Below are 24,316 nucleotides of genomic sequence, written 5' to 3' on the forward strand. Positions count from 1 at the left end.
CTCCTCCTTTCAATGGCTTTGTGAGAATGTCTGCCAAATTGTTTGCCATTCTGACATGTTCAATCAGAATGTCTCCCTCCTGCACATGTTCCCTGACGAAGTAATAATGTGTGTCGATGTGTTTAAGCTTCCAGTGTTTGGCTGGGTCTTTACTCACCTGTATGCATCCTTGGCTGTCAGTGCAGAGCATTGGTCTGATGTTATCGATACCCAGGTCTCGCAGCAGGTATGAGAAGAACAGTGCCTCTCGTGCTGCTTCTGATGTGGCAATAAACTCTGCTTCTATGGCTGACAGGGCCATGCATTTTTGCATGTGAGATCGCCAACTCACCAGGCTCCCATATAGATATGTGATTGCTCCTGATGTACTCCTCCGACCGTTCGTGGGGTCTGATGCCCAATTTGCATCAGTATATGTTGTTAATGTCTCCTTCTCCATATTTTCTCTCCCTCCTAGTTGGAGACAATATTCACTTGTTTGATTTAGGTACTTTAGAGTGTGGATCGCTGCATGCCATGCTCCTTCAACCGGAGTCATCATGTGTCGTGCTAAAACTCCTACTGTGAATGAGATATCTGGTTGCACTGTGTTGGATACCCATAATAGCTGTCCTACTAACTCCTGGTATTCTTTGCTTCATGATGATGAGCATCTCTCTCCTCCTGCACTTGCAGTTACACTTTGCATCGGGATCCAGGATTTCTCAGTCTCCTTCTGTAACCATCTGCTTACCATTGATTTAATATATGCCATTAGGTCAAGAGATATGCTCTTCTGGGTCCTGTCTCTCGTGATTTTGATTCCAATAAACTCTTTGATCTTCCCATTATCTTCTGTTCCCCACTTATTCATGATCTCCTTCTTGGTGCAATCTACTTCTTTGCGACTTGGTGAAGCTATCATCATGTCATCAACATATGCTGTGATGACTGTGATGTTGTCTCCAGTTCCTCTTGCATACAAGCAAGGTGTGCTTGGCATACAATGAAAGCCCATCCTCCGAAGGTGTGAGTCCATCTCAGTGTTCCACTCTTGCCCTGACTGTTTTAAACCGTATAATCCCTTTATTAGCTTGAGAACCTTTCCCGGTGGCATCTTTGTTCTGACTGGTGGCTTCAGGTACACGTCATGCTGTAAGTTTGAATTTAGGTATGCTTGTTTGACGTCGATTGAGTCTACCTCCCAATCTTGCACAGCTGCCACAGCCAACACTCCTCTGATTGATTGAATTGGCACCACTGGCGTGAAGATTTTGGTATAGTCGATACCTTTTCTCTGAGTGAATCCCCTTGCAACGAGTCTTGCTTTAAACTTTGTGGGCACCAAGTTTGCATCCATTTTCACTTTGAGTACCCATTTGGTGTCAACAGTGTTCATGCTGATTGGGAGATCCGTCACTTCCCATGTGCCCATAGCTTCTAAACCCTTGAGCTCTTTTCGCATTGCCTCCTCCCACAGCCTTTTGTCTGGCCCTGCCATTGCCTCTTGGACAGTTGGGTTTAGGTTTCCTTTGCCTTTGTTGTCCGTGGCTGTGAGTCCGAAGGACTCACCATTTGTCCACCCTTCAAGGTCTTGGCCTTCGTTTGTGTTCATAGTCATTTCCATGTCCATGTACTCATTTTGTGGTTCCTGGTCTGTTTCATCAAATAGGTTCACTTCCAAATAACCCAAGTTTTCAGCATCTTCTTTGTTCGTCATTGTTTGCAGTGATTGAACTTTTATCGGTTTCCACTCGGTCTGGTCTGACCAGCATTTGGATTCCATGAACTTTGCTGAGTTACTCCAGAATAAGCTTGGTTGATAGTCTGGACTATAAAATAGCCAACCTTTCCATTCCAGGCTGTATCCTATGAATATAGCTGCCACTGCTCGTTGGTCCAAGTTCTTGTTGTTTCGCTTTGCCTTTGGGATGTTTACCCAAGCGAGGCATCCAAAGACACAGAGAAGCCACATGAGTTGTTCGGGTGATTTGTTGAACATCATCTCGTATGGGAGCTCATTGTCGGTGTTTGGAGTAAGGTTTATCTTGAATGCCACTGCCCTGATTGCATATGGCCAAAAGATCTTTGGTAGTCCACATTGTACCAGTAAAGTGCACATTGTCATGGGCCTGGATGCTCAAGAAGCAGGAGGGTCACAGGTTCAACAGGTATTGAAGATCTAGTCGAGATCAGTAGAGAGCATGGTCGTAGTGCAGTCTCCATGGAGACCATGGACTCCTATGGACTCACATGCAAAGGAGGGCCAAGCACAGCCATGAGGAGGACCAAGCTCAAGGAGCAGGCACAGCCACGAAGAGGACCAAGCTCAAGGAGCATGCAGATGGTTACCACTCAGGGGCTCGAGAGACAAGAGCCAAAGGAACTGTCACTGATCAAAGGAGAAGGAGCAGTGTCGAAGGAGTCGACACCAGGTCATGAGGAGGAGGAGCAGTGTCAAAGGAGTCGACACCAGGTCATGAGGAGGAGGAGCAGTGTCGAAGGAGTCGACACCACTCAAGAGGCACAGGGGTGCCAAGCAGGAGAGGCCCCTGAGCAGTACTCGATGAAGAGGGTACTCTCTGGAGAGAGAGCAGGAGCAGCATCGCTGGTGATGCTGTGAAGAGGTATATAACCATGCTTTCTCATCATCATAGGTTGAGTGGATCCTCATCCACTCTACTCACCATAACTAGTTATCACTTCAGCATAAGTATATATTAGTTTCAGTCAGCATAGCAGCAATCCATTAAAGGTTGCTCCTCATCGTAGTGTGTGTGTTGTATCACCACTACCTGACGTCCGAAGGCGCCCATAGCAGGTTAGCAGTCCGGATCAAGATAGAACCGAAGGCAGTAGTCCACTGCGGTCCGGGGATCACTTCAAGCATCAAGTCAACACACTGGACACTCGTGTTGACACCACCAACCTTATCACCAACACCAGCAACCTCATTATCATTGACACCACCAATCTCATTACCAACACCATCAACCTCATCATCATCAACACTCACACCAGACCTTGGTGTCATCATAACATTGATATTGATCGTGCCGAGCTACCCCTGAACAGAGTGTCCACAGAGGTCAGCCGAAACCTATGATAGTATATCCAACGAACGCCACCTGCTGTCACTGTGCAACTTGATAGTCACCGATACTGAGACAATAGCTGTCGCACAGTTTGATAGTCACCGAGTATCTCGACAGACCGACCTGGGTTTCAGGCGCGAGACCCCTGACACACATCTTCTCACTCAAGCTTCTGTTCATTTGCTCCACCCTGCCGTTTTGTTTGCTATTGTATCCCACTGTTGTTTGCCACTCTATTCCTTTGTCCTGTGACCATTCAAGAGCTTCGTTGCTCCTCCACTCTGTTCCTTGGTCTGATCGGATTGCTTTTAGGCTTCTGTTGGTCTGGGTCTCAAGGAACGAGATGATTCTTCTGAGCTCTGTGAAAGCTTGGCTCTTTCACAATAATGGTTGTGCGTAAACATATTTGCTATGATCATCGATGAGCACCAATATGCAGGTGTGTTCAGTCACATGTGATGCATCGATGATCAGATCTATATGCACGAGGTCAAGGGGTGCAGTGGCTCTCTTGCCACTGCCTCATTTCATTCTTGCAGCCATACTTTTGGACTGTATACACTGCTCACATGTCAGAGCTGTGTCTGGGTCTATATCCATTTGGGTGGTACTTCCCATCTTCTTTATAATAGACTTAGCCTTATCTCTTCCTGGATGTCCAAGGCGCTCGTGCCAAAGTTGTTGTATGGAGATGGTGGTCCTCTTTGTGGTTGGTTCAAACTCTTCATCAACATCATTGAGTGGCTGTGCTGATGTAGTCATTGCGTTTTCCTTCCATGCCTCACTTCGTAACTCTAGCAAGCCTCGCTCTCTGTTCTTTAAAACTTTGAATGAGATTCCATTTGCCATGTGTATCTGTCCACTGGCATGGTCCAAAGTCACTTGTGCTCCCTTGTCCGTTAATGAGTTGGTTGACAATAGATTCACATTGAGATTCTTAACATACAAGACATTCTGGAGTAATGTTTCTCCATGTGTGGTTGATATGTAGAGATCTCCTATAGCACTTGCATCCAGAACCTCCTTTCCAGCCATGTAGATGCATTTTTGGCAGGTTCTTGGGTTTATGAGTGTGCTATAGTCGTTCGTCATGTGAAAGCTAGCTCCTGAATCCAGTATCCAACAGGTCATTTTTTCTGGGTTCTTCTTCCAACTTGGGGTGAGGGAGCACCAAGCATCCTATTTGGAGTTGGTGAGCAGCAAATCTTTGGGAATGGTGATGGTGGCCTCGCATTTGCCTGCACCATGACTGACTCGCCTGCACACAAAACACCGGATTCTTCGGCATCTGTATCCAGTCTTGGCAGTTTTGTTGTCATCATCATCATCAGTTTCATGGGCCGATTCGCCCTGGTCACCATCGCCTGCTGTCCTAGCATGACCTTGCCGGGGATCAAGCTTCTGGGTGGGAATGCTCTCTAATGCCAATTGACGTATGCTAAGTGCCATGGCCAGCGCTTCAAAGTTGAGTTGGTGGACAGTGGCAACTGTCTCCCTGAACATCGGGTGGCGAATCATGCATTTCTGGAGAGCAGAGAAGAGAGTATCATCTGCAAATGGTCTTCCCAGGATGCTTCCTTCGGCCTGGATGGTCCTGATTTCCTGTATGAGTTTCCGAACATTGGAATTGAACATCTTGATATCACCCAGCTGAGTGATCAGAGTGAGCCGGCGAGAGGTTCTGGTGGCATCATCGCCTAACCTTGCTTCTATCTTGCTCCAGACTTGATGAAATGTGAGGTACTCTCTTATTATGTCCAAAAGAAGATAGTTTACATTGTATTCTCCCATGGTGTCGATGGTCCCTCATAGGGTGTTTGTTAATGTGTCATCAAATGAGCAACTCCATCTGGGGTGGTTTGCATCAAATGTTCCTTTGAGGTGTTCCATAGCATATGGTACTGATTGGAGGAAAGACTTTACATGCGCATTCCAGCTATAGTAGTTCTGGGTGGTGAGCTTTGGCACCGGTTTGAGGAGTTTGCTTAACATATGGAAGCTGTATCATTTGCCATCATCGTCATCATCCGATTTGTCTTTGGGGTCATCGTCGATCTCATTGTCATCATTTGCTGTTTGTGTCTGCTGGACAATTGTCACCTTCTTGGTTCTTTTAGACCTCTTGGCAGCTTTGCTGGCCCCAGCTTGAGGGTCAGTGTTGTCTACCATGGTTTGCTTTGGTAGAGGTTTCAGACTCTTAATCAGTTGAAGCTATACTGTGCACCTCCTTGTCCGAGCCACATTCTAGCTCTTTCGTACTAGTGTGTTGTAGATGTAATGCTTAGTATTTTATTGTGCACTATTGCTACAGGGTTGTGTATATATACCTTCATCCTGTTAATGAGATGGCTTGTTGTTCTCCTTTGGGTCATGCCCACTTTGTAGTATCTCAGCATTTTCCTTTCATATGCTTCTCCTGATTGGTCGCCACTCAACTCAGTATGCATGCAGGGGATCGGTCTGTCAGTTACTCGCTTCTCTCGCATATTGGTTATCCCGGTGACTCTTCAACTGTCGCGCGTGTCAAGGCGTCCATGATCATCCTCTGATCAACTCGACCTCTTACATGGTCTTGCGCATGTGCGAATGAACGGGTGTAGAGCACGTAGGATCAAAGGAGCCCGAAGATGCCTAAAGTCTGTCCCCAGCAATCGAGTTTCATGATGGCGTCAGAGTTCCGAGTTGATGGAAGGGAAAGTCTGCGCCGTCTGCAACCAAACCTTTTCCTACCAAATGAAGGAAGCAATTTTATTCGCGAGGGACCGCACAAATTCCGAGCACATGATGCCGTGCCTTCATGATTCCAGACTCAGTGACATGTAACTGGGTGGTGTCCAGAAGTAGAACAGTGATCCTGTCGCAACGACTTGTTTTTGCGTTGTCGAGGAGGATCAAACCCTCTTTGACAGATAGGCGACAGGCTCGAACCTTGATCGCATCGTGCTAGCCCACAAGCTTGATTGATAGAGAAGCTGATCGCTACAAAGCCTCGATCTGTATACTGTGTACGGCGAGACTGGTGAGACATAGCAAAAGCTTGAGCTTATCGCAACTCGGATGTGTTGACTTTCTTGCTGTCAATGATTTGAAGAGTAAGGAGCAAGGTGTCACTAGGAAAGTTTGATCTGAAGATCGCCTGCCTTGAAGAGAGCTCCGTAGGGAGCATGATGGATGCTTTGCAGTCTGGATCGACAATCGATCTCCTCTGCAGTGGGGTGACGGATGGCGGGAGCAAGGAAAGTGGATAGGTGCAACGTTGCAAAGCGAGTCAAAACACAAACCAGCAAGAAGCTTGAAAAGCGTCCAGCCTAAGCAAAGCAACACGCCAGTGGCTCCGCATCAGCTAAAGGCAGAGAAGGGTTCGCGGCGGAAAGAAACGACAAGGGATGCAAGCTTCAACGAAGAAGGCAGAATGTCTTGCGGCGATGCTGGACCTGTTTCTATCTCTCTCTGTGTTGGATGCGTTGCGAGAATGCCGGCGTATTTGCCATTTGCCACTGCCAATTCCAGTGTTTGTAAGGGGCCACCCTTCTCCGCCTTTCATATCTTGCGTGACAGTCGAGTCCGAACAGGCAACCGAACCGTCGGCGGTTCTTGGAAATCTTACAACCCGGGAACAATCGTCTGTCGGACCCCGTGGGAAGGCCATTGCCACCCTGGCCGAACTTTGCGTCGACCCGGTCAATTGCTGCGAACAGTCTGTGTGCTCTTGGAGTACGCCTTTGAACGGTCCAAGCCATATAAGACATTTCCGGATGAGCTGCTCTCAGAATCGTCCACCCACCCCTGTTCAGCAGCTACCAGCATCCGCAATCCCTTTGCGCCCCCTCCCTGGAGCTGACGGACATCACTGCAAAGTCACGCCTCGCAGCTCCCAGACATCCTTCATGTCGCCTGTTCAACGCTCGGATTCCAGCAGCACGGGAGGAGCCAATTCTACAGCACACCACACCAGCACACGCTATGAACGAGAAAGAGATGGCCGACGAATCTGTCGCTGCCGCGACACCAGCGCGTCAGCCGCCGCAGTTGGGTCAGGAGTCCTTCTGGTCTCCTCGTATCCGCGAGCAGCGAATTGGATACATCAAAACCATGGGATTTGTCACCCTCTTCATTACGATTGTCATCTGGGCGGTGATGAGTATCTACTGGGGCTCCGTCTGGAAAGAGATTGATCTCTCGCCCAATCTCACCGCATGGATCGTTAACCGTGACTCGGGTGCGGTCGGTGCCGCCGTGCAAGAAGCTTTGCTCGCTGCTAACAAGGGACCCAAGCCTCACAGCACTTGGCTTGTTGTCGATCCGGCTCGCTTCCCTACTCAAGAACAGCTCGACTATGAGGTCACCAACACGATGTCCACCTGGATGATCGTCGAGATTGTCCAACACGCTACCGCCAAGCTCGAGCAGGCGCGAGCGAACGGCGATGCATCCTGGGATCCCAGATCGCTCGTCTCGGCGACGTATGCCACCTCACGCAACTTCCAGGTGGTTCCTTCTATGGTGCTCTCCCCAGCTACAACTACACTGAACAAGGCTCTTGCTCAACTCAGCACGCAGCTCGCAGGGGAATACTTGGCCACCATCGCTGGCAACGCGACCGCCGTCAACAATCTGGGCAATGCTCCGCAGACCATCGCATCGCCGATCGTGCTCAACAGCCGCGACCTGCGGCCTTATAACGTACCTGTCGCCATTGCCGTCTTGGTAGTTGGCCTGATCTACGTCGTCATTCTTGCTTTCAACGCTACCATGGCCAACTTCGCCGCTCGCCAAGGCCTTCTGCCGTATCTAAAGTTCCGATCTTTGGTAGCTTTGCGCCTCGTTGCTCCGCTCGTCTGGTACTTGTTCATGTCGCTCATGGTCTCGCTCCTTAACATCGCTTTCGAGGTACCATTTGGACGCACATTCAGCTACGGCGCCGGCTTCATGATGTGGTGGGCGGTCACCTTTATGGGCATGTGCGTCCTCGGCTTTGTCACCGAGTGCGCCATGTCACTTGTGGGTCAAAAATTTGTCGGCTTCGCTCTGGTCTTGTGGATCATCTTGAATATCTCAACTGTCAACTTCCCGATCGAGTTGAGCCCCTGCTTGTACAAGTACGGCTATATGATGCCATTCTACAGCATCCGACAGGTATACAACAAGGTCATCTTTGACGTTGGCGAGCCTGTCGAGATTCTCAAATGGTTCGGTATCCTGTGGGCATGGCTCGTCGTCATCTTCCTCACCTTGCCCTTCTGGAGTCGCATGGAGCAGAGGTCAGTGCTCAAGGCTCGTTTGGCTCAGCAGAATGCCAAGCCGGCGGATTGGTCGTAAGGCGTATGCGTTCTCAACACCGCCTTTGATCAGTTGATTTCATTCTGTATACCCGCACGAGATGCCGGTCGCTTCTTGGCTTGCTCTTGCAACGATGCATCTCACATTCATCGCATCTCTCATTCATTGCATCTCTTCCGTTGGCAATAGACAAATCACTTTTACCAGATCTTCCCTGCCTGTGTACTGTACAGAGTACAGGTCTGTGCATGGATCGGACTGTCCGACGTTGTTCAAGTCAATGCATGCCAGCCAGTTGACCGCTCCATCGTGTCGGAACAGCTCCGATCTCTTCCCAGCCTGTTGCAGTCGGATGAACCGCGCACAATCTCGGCAGCCTTGCCTTGCCTTGCCTTGTGCTTCTACCTTAGCCGACGGCCCTTCCGAACCAGCTGCTACGGCTCTGCCGAACAGAATCATCTCCTACCATCACTTTGTCACACTGAGCTACAACTCTGCGTGGGAACAAGTGGCTTGGCAGCGAAATGCAGAGGCGCTTTTGACAGAGTAGACTGTAATGGTGCTCTCTAGCTCTGTCTGGCATGCCACCCTCGTTCTTGCCACCGTTGAAAGACGGAGGGTATAAGTATTGCTCTCGCCTCCGCCCAGCATCCTTTTCGCCCTGCTTCCCCCTCCCCCCCCCGACCGAACGTCGTAGTCCTCTCTTGCACCTCTATATCAGACGCTTTCAACTCACACTCGGTGCACATCGACATCATGCCGTTCTGCATCTCCGCTCTAATCGCTACGCTGATTACATTGGCTTGCACACTCGTTGGCGCCCAATCGTGAGTTCAGGAAGCCCTCCCCTTACTCTCACCGCTACCCTCTGAGCATACCTCCATGTCTTTCCTCCGAGGCGCCGATATGCTGACATTCTCTTGAACCTTCTGCTCTGTTCAAAGTCTTCCCGAGCTTACTCCTCGTCAGCTCGCTGTGCATCAGCTTGTCAACGCTTCCCGTATCCTCGCCTATCAGGGCATTGCCGACGACTCTCTCGGCCATATTTCAGTCCGCGATCCACTTGCACCCGATACCTCCTACCTTGTCACCGGCGGTAGTAGCTCTGCAGCCCATGTCACTCCAGCCGACATCGCCATCGTCAGGATCAACGACTCGGTCATCACTTCGGCTGCTCTCAGCGACTATGATCCACCTCTCCGACCTGCAGAGATCTTTATCCATTCTTCCATCTACCAGAGGTTCCCCAACACCACCGTCAGCAGCGTCGCTTTCTATCGCTCAGAGCAGTTGCTCCCTTGGTCGCTTTACAATACCAACACAAGCAGCCTGACCTCTTCAAGTGCGACTGCGGCAGATCTGACCGCTTTCTTCGCTGCTACTTCCGGCACTGCTTTCATGGGTCCGCATCCAGCTCCGGTCTTTGACGTCTTCGACGCCGAGCCCAGTACGACTAGTGTCGCAGTCGACAACACCGTCAAAGGCTTTGGTCTGGCTCAGAAGTTCGGTCCCGCGAACGCTTCGGTGCAGACGATCAACGAGACAGACGGCTTCCGTCCCCTTGTACTCATGCGTAACGATGGAGCCACCGTCGTTGGCACCACTGTTCCCGAAACAGTCTATCGCTTTGTTCAAGCTGCCAAGAGCGCTCGCGTCCAGTATCACGCTTCTTCTCTCACCTCCGTCAGTGGCTCTGCGCCGCAGTTCCTGCCCGACCAGGCCACTAAGACCACCGACCAGTACCTGCCCAGCTGGCTACTTTGGATGTCCCAGATCGAGCCTTCCATCAATGCCGACTCCACTCGCAGTCCCGAGCTCTGGAAGGGTGACGGAACCACGAGCCCTGTCAGTGCCAACAGCGGCGGTCAGGCGATTCAGCTACCCTTCAAATCCTTTGCCTCGATGCTGCCCGTCTGTGCAGCGCTCATCCTGGCTGCGATGCTTTGAATCTAGAGGCAGTCACAGCACACCGACGACAGCTTCAAAGCGGCGTGCGCTCGTCTAGCTGCTCTACGCAAGCCTTTGTCATGTCCGTAAGATCTGTTTCTTATTGTATTCAATCTACATTACACATTTCGTTTCCTTACAGCTTGGCCTTGCGTGGCGGTACAAGACCGAGGATGACGTCTTCGGGCCTTGGTTCCTTGGCACGCGACTCAGCTTCCTCGTTCTGCTCGCGTACAATGTCTCTCTCGTCTTGTGGCTGCCAAATCTTGTATTCGGCTTGTGATGTATCCACCTCGTTTCCAAGAATGTAGTCCAAAAACAGTTTCCAGATGCTTTCCTCTTTGCTCAGTGTGTTGCGTGGCGGCCTCGGGTTAGGTGAGATGGCATTCTCGAACTCGGCTTGTGATGTATATGCTTCTCCGTGCTCAACCGGAACGAGATTCGCTTGCTTGCTCTTGGTGAAAGCATTGACGTGACCGCAAGCTGGCCAGCCTTTCTTGACAGGATCGATCCACAGACTCTGCTTGAGACCATCAGAGAGGTCAAACATGCCGAGGTACTTTTCCATCATGTTTCTGCAGGAAAGGCAAAGGAGAAGATGCGGAGATGTGATTAGCATGGACGCTTGAGGTTGTGGCAGCAAGAGCGGATGAAGGACAGAGCTACTTACTTGCCGATCTTTTCATCGTCTTGGAAGCCGATATACAGCAAGCGCTTGCCTTTGAGATTGCGAACGAGCTTGAGGTTCTCAGGACGGTTGAAGGCAAAATGGGGATGAAAGTACCACTGAACCCACTCTACGCCTGGACCATACGGCAGATCATATCCAAGACCCAGGTTGGCAGCCCGAAAGATCTTTTCTTCTGCCAGCGGCTTGACAACGATCTCCATAAAGCCAAACTCTGCTGCGTCGGGTTCCTTCTGGTTCTGAACAAAAGCGTTGCCGCCGCAGACGTTAAGGAAACGGCTGACTTTGGCCGTAGGGCCGTAGATGTGATCTGAAGGTAAAACAGCCATCAGATGACCGCCTAAACTGTGTCCGATGACGGTCACATCGGCCTGTGGATTGGATCGGTATGCCAGCCGAACTATCGAGGCAAGGTCTACCTTAGACCACGTGGTGGTAAGGTCGACGTTGTCCGGACACTTGCGCAGTGCTTCTTGGAAGTAGTCTTCATCCTCTGCGAGCTTTTGTGTTTCGCATTCGAGTGGGAAGGATGCACCCGAAAAGCGGTAGTCGAATGTGTAGGCGGCTACGCCATTTTGCGAAAGCCATGCAGCCACATTGTGATAGAATCGACCCTGAACACCTGTAGCGTTTGCAAAGACGACACTAGCCTTGACGTCGGCGGATGCTTTGGGTTTGAAGATGGTGACAGCAAGCGGGAAGTCGTCCGAGGTGCGATGTCTGATGGCCAGCCTTTCCACCGGCACCGACATCCTGCTGAGAAGCGCCCGAGAGCAAGCCTGCCTGCGTCCAGATGTCACTGCAGGCTCGTGGACGATGGTATTGTGCTGCTGCGTCTTAGGGATAATGACGAGATTGCTGCTGCGTGGATGGCGGTCTTGCAGAAAGCGTAGCTACGGTCCGTCCAGATGGCCTTGACAAAGAGGATACCATGAAGAAAGGGGTGTGCAAGGTTGAGCGAGGAACACTGTACCGGCTAACGGCTTTCAAATGTACCCGTGCAGCGAGCAGAAGCGCTCACCCTTCCGCTTTGAAGCTAGACAGACGGCTCAGAAGTTGAAGCTGCACACTCAAAGCTTTGCACTCCACTTGAAGGCTGGACAGCTTCTCAGAGGCCTTGTAAGGGTACAGGAGCGCTTGCTTCGAATTGCCGGACATGGTCAAACTGCGACGAGGAACGCGTCTTTGAGCGTGAGTCAAGCGGACAAGCGAGCTTCAGGCTCCGAAATTGCACTTGCTTTCTCAACAGGCCAGCCAGGTCTGTTGAGAGGACCAGCTTTGAAGGACAGTCAAGAAAGGCAGAGCTGTCAAACAAGAGACGCCCCGAGGTTGAGGATGTGCATCGGCAAAGCGGACCGACCCACCCTTCTCGAAGGCATGAAATCGCCGATGTGTACATACAACCACTTGCTCATTCCTGTTTCATCTGCAAGAACCGAATTTAGGATGAGGGAGATGATCTTATCAGATCAAGAAGCGATCGCCGCGGGACTGCAACCGCCCCTGTCTTTGCGCTGCAGAAGAATGCGAAAGGAAAGGAATGGCCTTAACTTGGCAACAAGCTACTTTCCTCACATCACGCCAGTCTGTTCTGTCGTTGAGAATCAGGTCAGGCCACTGTCTTGGACATCTCATGCTCACACGAGAAGAGCGAGCAGCCAAGTCGCGAAGAGGATCACATCAACCTTTCAGCGACGCGAGCACGGAGATGCACGTCGAGTTGGTCCGTCATTCTCGTTCGTCCAGCCGTCCCAGTCTGACGACGTGCACACCGGAGCTCGTTAGGTACTGCATTGTCTCAAAGCAAGCAGAAATACCCGTAGCTCTCTCTCCTCGCTTGCGGTCTGGAGTTAAGCTTCCTTTCCTCCGAGAAGCTTGGTCTCTTATTGAACAATCGGCCCTCCAGTCTCCCTACATACCCCTGTCGCCTTGCTTTGCACCAACAGCGGAAGACAGCAGAGCCAACTGGTCCTGCGAGGGCATGCTTGCTACGAAAAGTGTTGAGATCATTGCGACGATCGAGTCAGCTCATTGAGCTCACCTAATCGCCGATAAGGCCAAGCCAGGTCTCAGCTCTAAGCTGCAGTTTGCTGCACAAATGCTGAACGAGGATCAGAAGGAATGTCAAGCGCCATTTGAGCTCGAAGCCAAGCTCTCTCTCATGTCAGTCTGGCTTCTGCGGTGCGCGGACAGTGTGTCAACGTCGGGATCAGCTCTCTACACGACGCCGAGCGGAAGCAGATGAGAGCGCGTCCATCGACTCACGCTCCTTCGACGCCTCGCTGCTTGTCACGTCGACCGAGTTTCAGCTTGTTGGGACAGCAAAGCAATCGTGACCAGCATATGCGCTCCCAATCCCTGCTACTGCAAGCAAGCAAGCAAGAAAGAAAGGGTTCAAGCATCAGACACGTCGAGCTGCCCACCAACACGCTTCTCTGCCACACTCTACGCGTCGGCCATAATTGATTTTTTTTCCTCAGCAGACCGCGATCCTTGTTTTCTTCTCGCTCTCCTCGACGCGCTCTGGATAGGTAGAAAATACTGTGCCCCAATTTTCTTCGCGCGTCGTGTAGAGAGCGAAGAAGAGTTTTCTTTCTCTTCTTTGACCTTTCTCTTGTTTGACACTCGTCTGATGTCAGCATGGCGAGAATTCGTGTCAAATTTGCTTGACTGCTCAGCTGCTGTCATTCCGCTTGACGCCGAGCTGACTTTGCAAAACGCGTTGATCGTTCAAAGGCAGCCAACACCACACGCTTCTCGTCCTACCTTTACGTCCTACCTTTACCTCCCCACTCCCACTCCGCTCGTACTCCTTTCGCGCCGCGCGTCTCCAACAGAGCTCAACAACTACTTAAGTTGCTCCTTCTCGACATCTCGACACCTTTCTTCCATCCAGGTCCTTCACCTCCTATCACAATCCACTACCACGACAACTTCTTGCTTCCTTCTTCCTCGTCAACACTCTTGACATCCTCGCTACCAACCACCGATACCCTTGACGCCGACATCGTTGCAGCCATCACTCATCGCCACCCACCCCCGTATCGCCACCCACCCCGTACAATAATTCACAATGTCTGCCGTCACTCAGCACAACCTCGAGACCCCTTCCAAGAAGGTGGCTGCCGGCCTCGCTGGCATCGACGTCAACGCCTCTCCTTCTAAGAAGAGCGCTGGAAAGCTCAACCTCGCCGAGGCTGACGACAACTTCTCTGAGCCCACCTTCCTCACCAAGGGCAACAAGCTCGACGCTTCCCAAGCACCTCCTACCGAGCATGTCACTGCTAAAGGCGACGACGTTCACGGCAAATTCGTTGGAGAGGTCGACCTCCCCGAGGAGGAGGAGCCTCTTCTCGTCGAGTCCAAGCGCCGCTTCGTTCTCTTCCCCATCCGATTCCACGAGGTAAGTTTCGCATTCCCTCTTCCCTCATCTCTACACCTTGGACATGCTCGCTATCGCTCTTAGTCTTTGCTCTCGAGCCTCTTTACTAACCTTCCTCTCCCCATCCCTTCTACCTCGCCTTATCTTGCTTTCGAGACAGATCTGGCAAATGTACAAGAAGGCCGAGGCTTCCTTCTGGACCGCCGAGGAAATCGACCTCTCCAAGGACCTTCACGACTGGGACAACAAGCTCAACGACAACGAGCGTCACTTCATCTCTCACGTCCTTGCCTTCTTCGCCGCTTCTGACGGTATCGTCAACGAAAACCTCGTCGAGCGCTTCAGTTCCGAGGTCCAGGCCGCCGAGGCCCGATGCTTCTACGGTTTCCAGATCATGATGGAGAACATCCACTCCGAAACCTACTCGCTCCTCATCGACACCTACATCCGCGAGCCCGAGCAGCGCGAGTTCCTCTTTGACGCCGTCGAGACCATCCCCGTCGTCAAGAAGAAGGCCGAATGGGCCCTTCGATGGATCAACGACCGCAAGGCCACCTTCGCTGAGCGTCTCGTTGCCTTTGCCGCCGTCGAAGGTATCTTCTTCTCAGGCTCCTTTGCCTCGATCTTCTGGCTCAAGAAGCGCGGTCTCATGCCCGGTCTCACCTTCTCTAACGAGCTCATCTCTCGTGACGAGGGTCTTCACACCGATTTTGCCTGCCTCCTCTTCAGCCACCTCAAGAAGCGCGCGCACCCCGACACCGTCCTCAAGATCATTTCCGAGGCGGTCGAAATCGAGATCGAGTTCTTGACCCAATCAATTCCTTGTGCAATGATCGGCATGAACCAAACGTTGATGTCTCAGTACATTACCTTTGTGGCCGATCGTCTGCTCACTCAGCTCGGAAATCCGGTGTTTTGGGGCGCAAAAAATCCCTTTGATTTCATGGATCAGATTTCTCTTCAAGGAAAGGTAAGTTTTCGCCAGCCACACGTCTCAACTTCATTCAGCCTACTGACTCTTCCCTTCTCCATCTTCTTTTCTCTTATCCTAGACCAACTTCTTTGAGAAGAAAGTTGCTGAGTACGCAAAGACTGGTGTCGCCCGCCGTGAGGGAGAGGAAAGCGGCGATGGTATCCAGAAGAACACCCACTCCTTCTCGTTGGAGGAGGACTTCTGATCTGCTTTCCTGTCGCACGTTCCAGTCCATGTTTCATAGTCCTGCGCATGTCTCCTTTGTACTTTATTCTCGCACTCTTCTTTATTTGCATTTCCAAGTCTTTCTTCGCTCCAAGTCTCGTCATGTTTGTTGAGTTAGAAGTGGAGACGAAAAGAAGATCAGTAGTCCCAAATACTGACGTAATATGTGTGCGTGAGGAGCTTGCAACCGGAACCGGATCCCATCTCTCCGTTCGCCACCAGTGATGGCGACGAGCCCCTTACGGTTGCCCCTTCGATCCTATGAGATCGCTTGACTCGCGACGCATCGATGAGCCCTTCTAGCGGTGCGTTTGGTGATATCTGCCGGATGGGCTCGTTCTGACCGATTTCGCTGAAATCAGCCAGAAACCCGTGACTCGACCGATTTCACATTTCGTCCGTGCGTGTGAGCAGAGCTACTCAGCACATTTATGTTCTCTGTCTGCCCGATGCACCTGAGCTAGAGCAACGACCGCGCGTCTCGAAACTAGAGTCGCGTTTGGTACAGACGCGAATATCAGTGATCGTAGCACGGGCCACGTGATCTGCGCGCGCTCTCGCGCAAGTCGTGGCAAAAGATTGATCTTAAGACTACTTCCCGGATCGAGATTCATTGCGAAGTGCTACTTCCGCCACAGACATCCCACGATTAGATGCTTCTTGAACACCAACAAGACAGGATCGGCAAGCTGAGTCCAAGACTTACGACCAACTGAGAAGAACGAATCTCCTGGCTTCAGCATCAGATTCGCTCGATATCGATCTGCGAAATGCTGTTGCGGCCGCTTCGATTCCGCTTCATCACCTCAAGCATTCTCGTCACAACAGCTGACTGATAGTGATATATGGCCGTCAGGTATGTTCGTGAAAGCGCTAATCATCTATCGAACAGTGCAATTCAACATTTACTTCCCGACTCAAGTTGTCACGCAGGAGTGACTCGATTCTGCGCTGTGCTCGAAGAAGCATATTCGACAGCTTCGAGAAAGCCATTCTCGCCATGGATTTGGTGCTGGTGCATTGCCAGGGAGAACAAGCGATCGGGTAGTCGAGTGTCGAGGCTGTACTTGGGAAGAGCGTTCAAGTAGTGGGCAAAGATCGATCAGTCATTTGTGCAGCAGCTGCCACAAAGGGGTGTAGCGCCGGCAATACAACACTCTATCAACAATTCCACTCACCTTTGTGTGATTTAACGTGAGAAGTCAACAAGCTGCAAGAAGTTGCGAGTATGCCCGCAATGCGACGTGTTCGGACGTGATCATGCCTCGTCTCGACACAGAGCCAGCTGCCATTCCGGCCGGTACGAAACGGCAATTGCTCTCAAAAATCCGCGCTTTGACCCTCAAAGCCTTGAGGTCAGCCACGAATTACGTGTGTGGGGGGGTTTGCCGGTCTCGAAAGTAGGACAACGTTAACCTGAACGCTGCACTGCTGCGAGCGAGCTCCACTACGACACGGACACGGCAATGCATTCAGACGAGTTCAGTCTTGCTGTTTCGCACAAACGGGGAATGTCCATATTACAAACGACCTCTCCGCCTTCTTCCTTCCTTTGCCTTGTTCACCATCATCTCGCCATTCTGACCCTCATCTGCAACCCATCTCATCGCTCGCTGTCGCTACTCTGTCAACGCCAAAAGGTAAACACAACACAACATGCCAGCCATTCAGCCAAAGTCGAACGTTCTTGTTACCGGTGGCTCCGGCTTCATCGCCATCTGGTGTGTCTACCAGCTTCTCGAACGCGGACACAAGGTTCGAGCAACCGTTCGCTCTGGTGACAAGGGCAAGTATCTGCAAGATGTCTTCAAGAAGCACTCCGACAACTTTAGCTTCTTCATCGCCGAAGACCTTGAAAAGGAAGGTGCCTTCGACGAAGCTGTCAAAGATGTCGACGCTGTGCTTCACACCGCTTCACCTTTCCACTTCAATATCGAAGGTGACCCCAGGCGCACTTTGATCAACCCTGCCGTCAACGGAACTCGAAACGTTCTCACTTCGATCAACAAGCACGGAAGCAGTGTCAAGCGAGTCGTCATCACCTCATCGTTTGCTGCCATCCTCGACTCCACCCGCAAAGGCCACATCGTCTACACAGAGAAAGATTGGAACATCTCCAGTGTCGAGAATGCCGAAAAGCTAGGCAAGGATCAGGAGGGCCCCGACGCTTACCGTGCTTCCAAAACGATGGCAGAGAGGACCGCTTGGCAGTTTGTTGAAGAGAACAAGCCCAGCTGGGATCTTGTCACGATCAACCCTCCTCTCGTCTTTGGTCCTATCCTGCACCAGGTCAACGCACCTGACAAGCTTAACACCTCGGTCGGCTTCGTCTGGGGTCTCCTTCACGGCTCCAAGAAAGAGGGCGACTTGTTGGCTCCTTCTGGCAACTGCGTCGATGTGCGTGATGTAGCTTATGCTCATGTGGAAGCCCTTGTGCGGCCTGACGCCGGCAACAACCGCTTTGCAACCTCACTCGGTCCTTTTGTTTACCAAGATGTGGTCGACATCATCCACAGCGACAGCAGCGTGCCTTATGACTGGAAGAAGCAGGTCCCCGTTGGCAAACAAGGTCAAGGTTCGACTGTCAAGCAGAATGAGCTTGACGGCTCTAAAGCGACTAGCGTTCTCGATCTCAAATACATTCAACTTCGAGACGTCGTTCAAGACATGGTGGCTAGCCTTGCTGACTACGAGGAGCGAGGTTGGTCCGGCGTGCCAAGCGACCAGCTCCTCTCCCGCACCAAACACTGATCACAACATCAGTTATCACCAAGACAAATCATATGCAATCTCACAAGAAGTCCGCTCAAGCCTCGACCGTCTGTACAAGCTGTCAGCGGCCGTGCGTCTGAAACCCAAAATCTGCTGGAAAAGCTGGTTCTAGCCGATTTCGGTGAAATCTGTCGAGTAAGCTCTTTCCGACCGATTTAGTTGAAGGGTGATGAATTGATGATAGATTTAAGGCTAGTGTACAGTCTTGTAAGCGGTCGCGCACCAGAAACCTGAAAACTGCTATAGAAATCAGCTATAGGGGGTATCAAAGTTTTTGCGATTTTAAAAACGCGGGTTTTTTCGAGAGCGCATTTTTGGAGGGAATTTGAACCCCCCCCAAGGAAAAGCAGGTTTCCAAAAACACAATGAAATCATATGGCCAATAAAATATGTAACCTAACAGTGGTCATGTTACTTGTTGCTCTCATCACTATTACCCATTGCTTGCTTATATCTTGCTTTCCTCTTCACACAATGCACTCAATGTAATGTTTCATATGGTGGTGAGAAGAATTGTATTGAACAGAAGAAGAGAGAGTGCCTGTCAGATCGAGAATGGTTGTGTCAAGACTTGCTCCTGTCTCTGAGCTGATGCACTTTGAGTCATGGCAATGTAGTCCACAGTAGTCCTCTCATGACATCAAGACAATGCAGTAGTGTCTTCCTCATTGCACCCAGTGGATCTGAACAGCACCTGGAACAAACCCTCTCAAAGATCATGTGCAGCAGAACTTCGAAGTCTTGACACTGCATACTGTGACATTCCTTGTGTTGCAGTGGCAAGATCCAGTTCATATTCCTGCTGATTTGTGCATCTTGTCCTCCTGAGCTCTTGTGTATCACTGGCATCAAGTTGGAGGCTTTGAACAACCTCACTCACCTCATCCTCAGAGAAAGAGGGCAACAGCAGGTTGGCAATATCAGCAGGATGGTCATATTGACTTGCAAAGGTGTGGGCAACAATGCAGGCTTGGATCATCTTGGCAGCAGTGATGCAGTCCTTGAAATGGTAGATGTTACCACAATAGCCTGTAAGGTACTGGAAGTGGTTCTTCAGGTATGCAATGGCATGTTCGACTTGTACTTGGACTTGAGAGAGCATGTAGTTGAAGTGTCAAAGGTCTCGACTCTTGTTGGCAGCAATGTGAGAGAATGGTCCAACTGTGAAGGCAGAATGGCCATATCCACCATCAACCCAGATGAACTCACCTTCGTCAAGGTACAGGCAAGGTGTCAGGGGTCTCGCGCCTGAAACCCAGGTCGGTCTGTCGAGATACTCGGTGACTATCAAACTGCGCAACAGCTACTGTCTCGGTATCTGTCTCGAGCTAGTCGTTTGGCGACTATCAAGTTGCACAGTGACAGCAGGTGGCATTCGTTGTATATACTATCATAGGTTTCAGCTGACCTCTGTGGACACTCCATTCAGGGGTAGCTCGGCACAATCAATATCGATGCGTAGGTTATGATGACACCAAGGTCTGGTGTGAGTGTTTGATGATGATGAGGTTGATGGTGTTGGTGATGGTGTTGGTGGTGTCAACATGAGTGTCCAGTGTGTTGACTGATGCTTGAGGTGATCCCCAGACCACAGTGGACTACTGCCTTCGGTTCTATCTTGATCTGGACTGCTAACCTGCTATGGGCACCTTCGGACGTCAGGTAGTGGTGATACAACACACACACTACGATGAGGAGCAACCTTGATAGATTGCTGCTATGCTGACTGAAACTAATGAGTACTTATGTTTCTAAAGTATTGACTAGTTATATGGTGAGTAGAGTGGATGAGGATCCACTCGACCTTTGATGATGAGAAAGCATGGTTATATACCTCTTCACAGCATCGCCAGCGACGCTGCTCCTGCTCTCTCTCTCCAGAGAGTACCTTCTTCATCGAGTACTGTTCAGGAGGCCTCTCCTCTTGCTTGGCACCCCTGTGTCTCTTGAGCTGTGTCGACTCCTTCGACACTGCTCCTCCTCCTTGCTATCTGTCATGGGCCTAGATGCTCAAGAAGCAGGAGGGTCACTGGTTCATATGGAAGGAGCACAGGTATCGAAGATCTAGTCGATACCAGTAGAGAGCATGGTCGTAGTGCAGTCTCCATGGTTACAAGGGGCTGCCCGGTAGGGATGACTTTCAACGTGTGTCAACCCATTAATGAAAGTTGGGTTTGGGTTACAAGGGGCTGCCCGGTAGGGATGACTTTCAACATGTGTTGACCTATTAATGAAAGTTGTTCATTTTGGTGCTAGGAACAATAGTGTTGCAGATCCCTAGCCCTAGCCGGTGTGTCTTGCTTGCGGGCAACGCACAATTGCGCTCCGCCAAATTCGAAATTCACGCGACTGCGTTGACCCCCAACGCACTCGAAATTTACACTGCTCAAGTGCTGCAACGCAAACAAATTTATTTTCGCTGGAGCAGCGCAAATTGAGCAACGCACAGCTGGAGCAACACACTCACAGCTGGAGCAACGCACACTCTGCTGGAGCAACGCAATCTGAGCAGCGCACAGCTCGAGAGCAACGAACTGTTCGAGAGCAACGCACAGCTCAAGAGCAACACACAGCTCAAGAGCAACGCACAGCTGGAGCAACGCAATCTGAGAAGCGCAATCTCATCAGCGAACTGCTGGACAGCGCACACTCTGTCGGAGCAGCACAATTGAGAGCAGCACATTTGAGAGCAGCGCAATCGAGAGGAGTGCAATCGAGAGGAGCGCAATCGAGAGGAGCGCTCACTCTGCTGGAGCAGCACAATCGACATGAGCGCAATCAAGACGAACGCAATCGACAGGAGCGCAATTGACAAAAGTGCAATCAACAGCAGCTCAATCGACAGGAGCACAATCAAGAGGAGTGCAAGCAACAGGAGCGAGCACTCTGCTGCAGCAGCGCAATCGAGAGGAGCGCAATCACGAGCAGAGCAGGAGAGAGGAGCACAATCGAAAGTAGCGCAATCGAGAGCAGAGCGAGAGAGAGGAGCACAATTGAGAGGAGCGCAATCGAGAGGAGAGCAACCGAGAGGAGCGCAATCGGGAGCAGAGCAGCAGAGAGGAGCGCAATCAAGAGGAGCGCTCACTCTGCTGCAGCAGCGCAATCGAGAGGAGTGCAACCAAGAGGACCACAATCGACAGGAGCTCACTCGAGAGCAGAGCAGGAGAGAGCAGCGCATTCGACAGGAGCACAATCGACAGGAGCACAATCAACAGGAGCACAATCAACAGGAGCACAATCAACAGGAGCACAATCGACAGGAGCTCAATCAAGACGAGTGCAATCGAGAGGAGCGCAATCGAGAGGAGCGCAATCGACAGGAGCGCAATTCGAAGCAGCTAACACTCTGCTGGAGCAGCGCAATCGAGTGCAGAGCAAAGAGAGCAGAGCTATCGACAGGAGCGCAGGAGAGAGGAGCTCTACCAACAGGAGCGCAAGAGAGAGGAGTGCAATCGAGAGAAGAGCAGCAGAGAGGAGTGCAATCGACAGGAGCTCTATCGAGAGCAGAGCAGGAGAGAGGAGAGCAATCGACAGTAGCGCAAGAGAGAGGAGTGCAAGAGAGAGGAGCGCTCACTCTGCTGTAGCAGCGCAATCGACAGGAGCGCAATCGAAAGGAGCGCAATCGAGAGCAGAGCAGGAGAGAGGAGCGCAATCGAGAGAGGAGCGCAATCGAGAGAAGAGCAGGAGATAGGAGTGCAATGGAGAGCAGAGCAATCGACAGGAGCGCAATCAACAGGAGCGCAATCGACAGGAGCGCAATCAAGAGGAGTGCAATCAACAAAAGCACAGTCGACAGGAGCGCAATCGAGAGATGAGCAGCAGAGAGGAGCGCAATCGACAGGAGTGCAAGAGAGAGCAGAGCAAGAGAGAGGAGCGCAATTGAGAGCAGCGCAATCGACAGGAGCGCAACTGAGATCAGAGCATTCGAGAGGAGAGCTCACTCTGCTGCAATGCGCACAATCGAGAGGAGCGCAATCGAAAGGAGCGCAATCGAGAGGAGCGCAATCGAGAGGAGCGCTCACTCTGCTGGAGCAGCACAATCGACAGGAGCGCAATCAAGAGAAGAGCAATCGACAGGAACTCTATCAACAGGAGTGCAATCGACAGGAGTGCAAGAGAGAGCAGAGCAAGAGAGAGGAGCGCAATCGAAAAGAGGGCAATCAAGAGGAGCGCAATTGACAGGAGCTCACTCGAGAGCATAGGAAGAGAGAGGAGCGCAATTGATAACAGCACGGAGCTCAATCAATAGCAGCACAATGGACAGGAGCGCAATCGAGAGCAGAGCAATCGACAGGAGCGCAATCAAGAGGAGCGCAATTGACAGGAGCTCATTGGAGAGGAGCGCAATGGACAGGAGCGCAATCGAGTGAAGAGCAGCAGAGAGGAGCGCAATCAAGAGGAGTGCTATCAAGATAAGAGCAATCGACAGTAGCACAATCGAAAGCAGAACAATCGACAGAAGCGCTGTAGAGAGGAGCGCAATCGAGAGCAGAGAAGGAGAGAGGAGCGCTCCACTGCTGGAGCAGCACAATTCAGAGGAGCTCAATCGACAGGAGCGCAATTGAGAGGAGCGCAATGAAGAGGAGCGCAATGAAGAGGAGCGCAATCGAGAGATGAGTAGCAGTGAGGAGCGCAATCGACAGGAGTGCAATCGACAGGAGCGCAATCGACAGGAACTCAATCAAGAGGAGCTCGATCGACAGGAGAGCAATCGAAAGAAGAGCAGCAGAGAGAAGTGCAATCAACAGGAGCTCATTGGAGAGGAGCGCAATCGACAGAAGCGCAATCAAGAGGAGTGAAAATGACAGGAGCTCAATCAACAGGAGCTCAACCAAGAGGAGTGCAAGAGAGAGGAGTGCAAACGAGAGGAGTGCTCGCTCTGCTGGAGCAGCACAATTGACAGGAGCGCAAATGAGAGGAGCGCAATTCGAAGCAGCGAACACTAGCCCTAGCCGGTGTGTCTTGCTTGCGGGCAACGCACAATTGCGCTCCGCCAAATTCGAAATTCACGCGACTGCGTTGACCCCCAACGCACTCGAAATTTACACTGCTCAAGTGCTGCAACGCAAACAAATTTATTTTCGCTGGAGCAGCGCAAATTGAGCAACGCACAGCTGGAGCAACACACTCACAGCTGGAGCAATGCACACTCTGCTGGAGCAACGCACACTCTGCTGGAGCAACGCAATCTGAGCAGCGCACAGCTCGAGAGCAACACACTGTTCGAGAGCAACGCACAGCTCAAGAGCAACACACAGCTGGAGCAACGCAATCTGAGAAGCGCAATCTCATCAGCGAACTGCTGGACAGCGCACACTCTGTTGGAGCAGCACAATTGAGAGCAGCGCAATTGAGAGGAGCGCAATCGAGAGGAGCGCAATCGAGAGGAGCGCTCACTCTGCTGGAGCAGCACAATCGACATGAGCGCAATCAAGACGAACGCAATTGACAGGAGCGCAATTGACAAAAGTGCAATCAACAGCAGCTCAATCGACAGGAGCACAATCAAGAGGAGTGCAAGCGACAGGAGCGAGCACTCTGCTGCAGCAGCGCAATCGAGAGGAGCGCAATCACGAGCAGAGCAGGAGAGAGGAGCACAATCGAAAGTAGCGCAAGAGAGAGCAGAGCAGGAGAGAGCAGCGCATTCGAAAGTAGCACAACGCAAGAGAGAGCAGAGCGAGAGAGAGGAGCGCAATTGAGAGGAGCGCAATCGACAGGAGTGCATTCGACAGGAGCTCAATCAAGAGCAGCGCAATCGAGAGGAGCTCAATCGAGAGCAGAGCAATCGACAGTACCGCTCATTCTGCTGGAGCAGCACATTCCAGAGCAGTGCAATCAACAGGAGTGCAATCAACAGGACCACAATGGGCAGGAGCGCAATCGAAAACAGAGCAATCGAGAGGAGGTCACACTCTGCTTAGGGTTAGGGTTAGGGTTAGGGTTACAAGGGTGTTCCCAGCGAGACCCTTGGAAAC

At 51.4% G+C, this 24,316-nt stretch overlaps 5 protein-coding genes across 5 annotated transcripts; 4 read left to right on the forward strand and 1 right to left on the reverse strand.

Annotated features, from left to right (window-relative positions):
* Positions 1-7,037: 7,037 nt before the first annotated feature.
* On the forward strand, positions 7,038-8,393 carry UHO2_07111 (related to SNG1 ### protein involved in resistance to nitrosoguanidine and 6-azauracil; the record flags this gene model as incomplete). The annotated part of the gene is made up of 1 exon (XM_041556567.1): positions 7,038-8,393. One exon carries the CDS (start codon positions 7,038-7,040, stop codon positions 8,391-8,393), a length of 1,356 nt encoding a protein of 451 aa, XP_041412501.1.
* A 717-nt stretch (positions 8,394-9,110) lies between these two features.
* Positions 9,111-10,301, forward strand: UHO2_07112 (uncharacterized protein; the record flags this gene model as incomplete). Its single annotated transcript, XM_041556568.1, has 2 exons — positions 9,111-9,181; positions 9,299-10,301. The coding sequence occupies 2 exons, from the start codon at positions 9,111-9,113 to the stop codon at positions 10,299-10,301; spliced, it is 1,074 nt and encodes a 357-aa protein (XP_041412502.1).
* Positions 10,302-10,437: 136 nt separating this feature from the next.
* On the reverse strand, positions 10,438-11,741 carry UHO2_07113 (uncharacterized protein; the record flags this gene model as incomplete). The annotated part of the gene is made up of 2 exons (XM_041556569.1): positions 10,438-10,876; positions 10,972-11,741. 2 exons carry the CDS (start codon positions 11,739-11,741, stop codon positions 10,438-10,440), a joined length of 1,209 nt encoding a protein of 402 aa, XP_041412503.1.
* A 2,321-nt stretch (positions 11,742-14,062) lies between these two features.
* On the forward strand, positions 14,063-15,549 carry UHO2_07114 (putative small subunit of ribonucleotide reductase; the record flags this gene model as incomplete). The annotated part of the gene is made up of 3 exons (XM_041556570.1): positions 14,063-14,392; positions 14,532-15,341; positions 15,424-15,549. The coding sequence occupies 3 exons, from the start codon at positions 14,063-14,065 to the stop codon at positions 15,547-15,549; spliced, it is 1,266 nt and encodes a 421-aa protein (XP_041412504.1).
* Positions 15,550-17,225: 1,676 nt separating this feature from the next.
* UHO2_07115 (uncharacterized protein) lies at positions 17,226-18,320 on the forward strand (the record flags this gene model as incomplete). Its single annotated transcript, XM_041556571.1, has 1 exon — positions 17,226-18,320. One exon carries the CDS (start codon positions 17,226-17,228, stop codon positions 18,318-18,320), a length of 1,095 nt encoding a protein of 364 aa, XP_041412505.1.
* Positions 18,321-24,316: the final 5,996 nt, after the last annotated feature.

Source organism: Ustilago hordei (assembly GCF_900519145.1).
Source record: "Ustilago hordei strain Uho2 genome assembly, contig: UHO2_contig_23, whole genome shotgun sequence".
Lineage (NCBI taxonomy): Eukaryota > Fungi > Basidiomycota > Ustilaginomycetes > Ustilaginales > Ustilaginaceae > Ustilago > Ustilago hordei.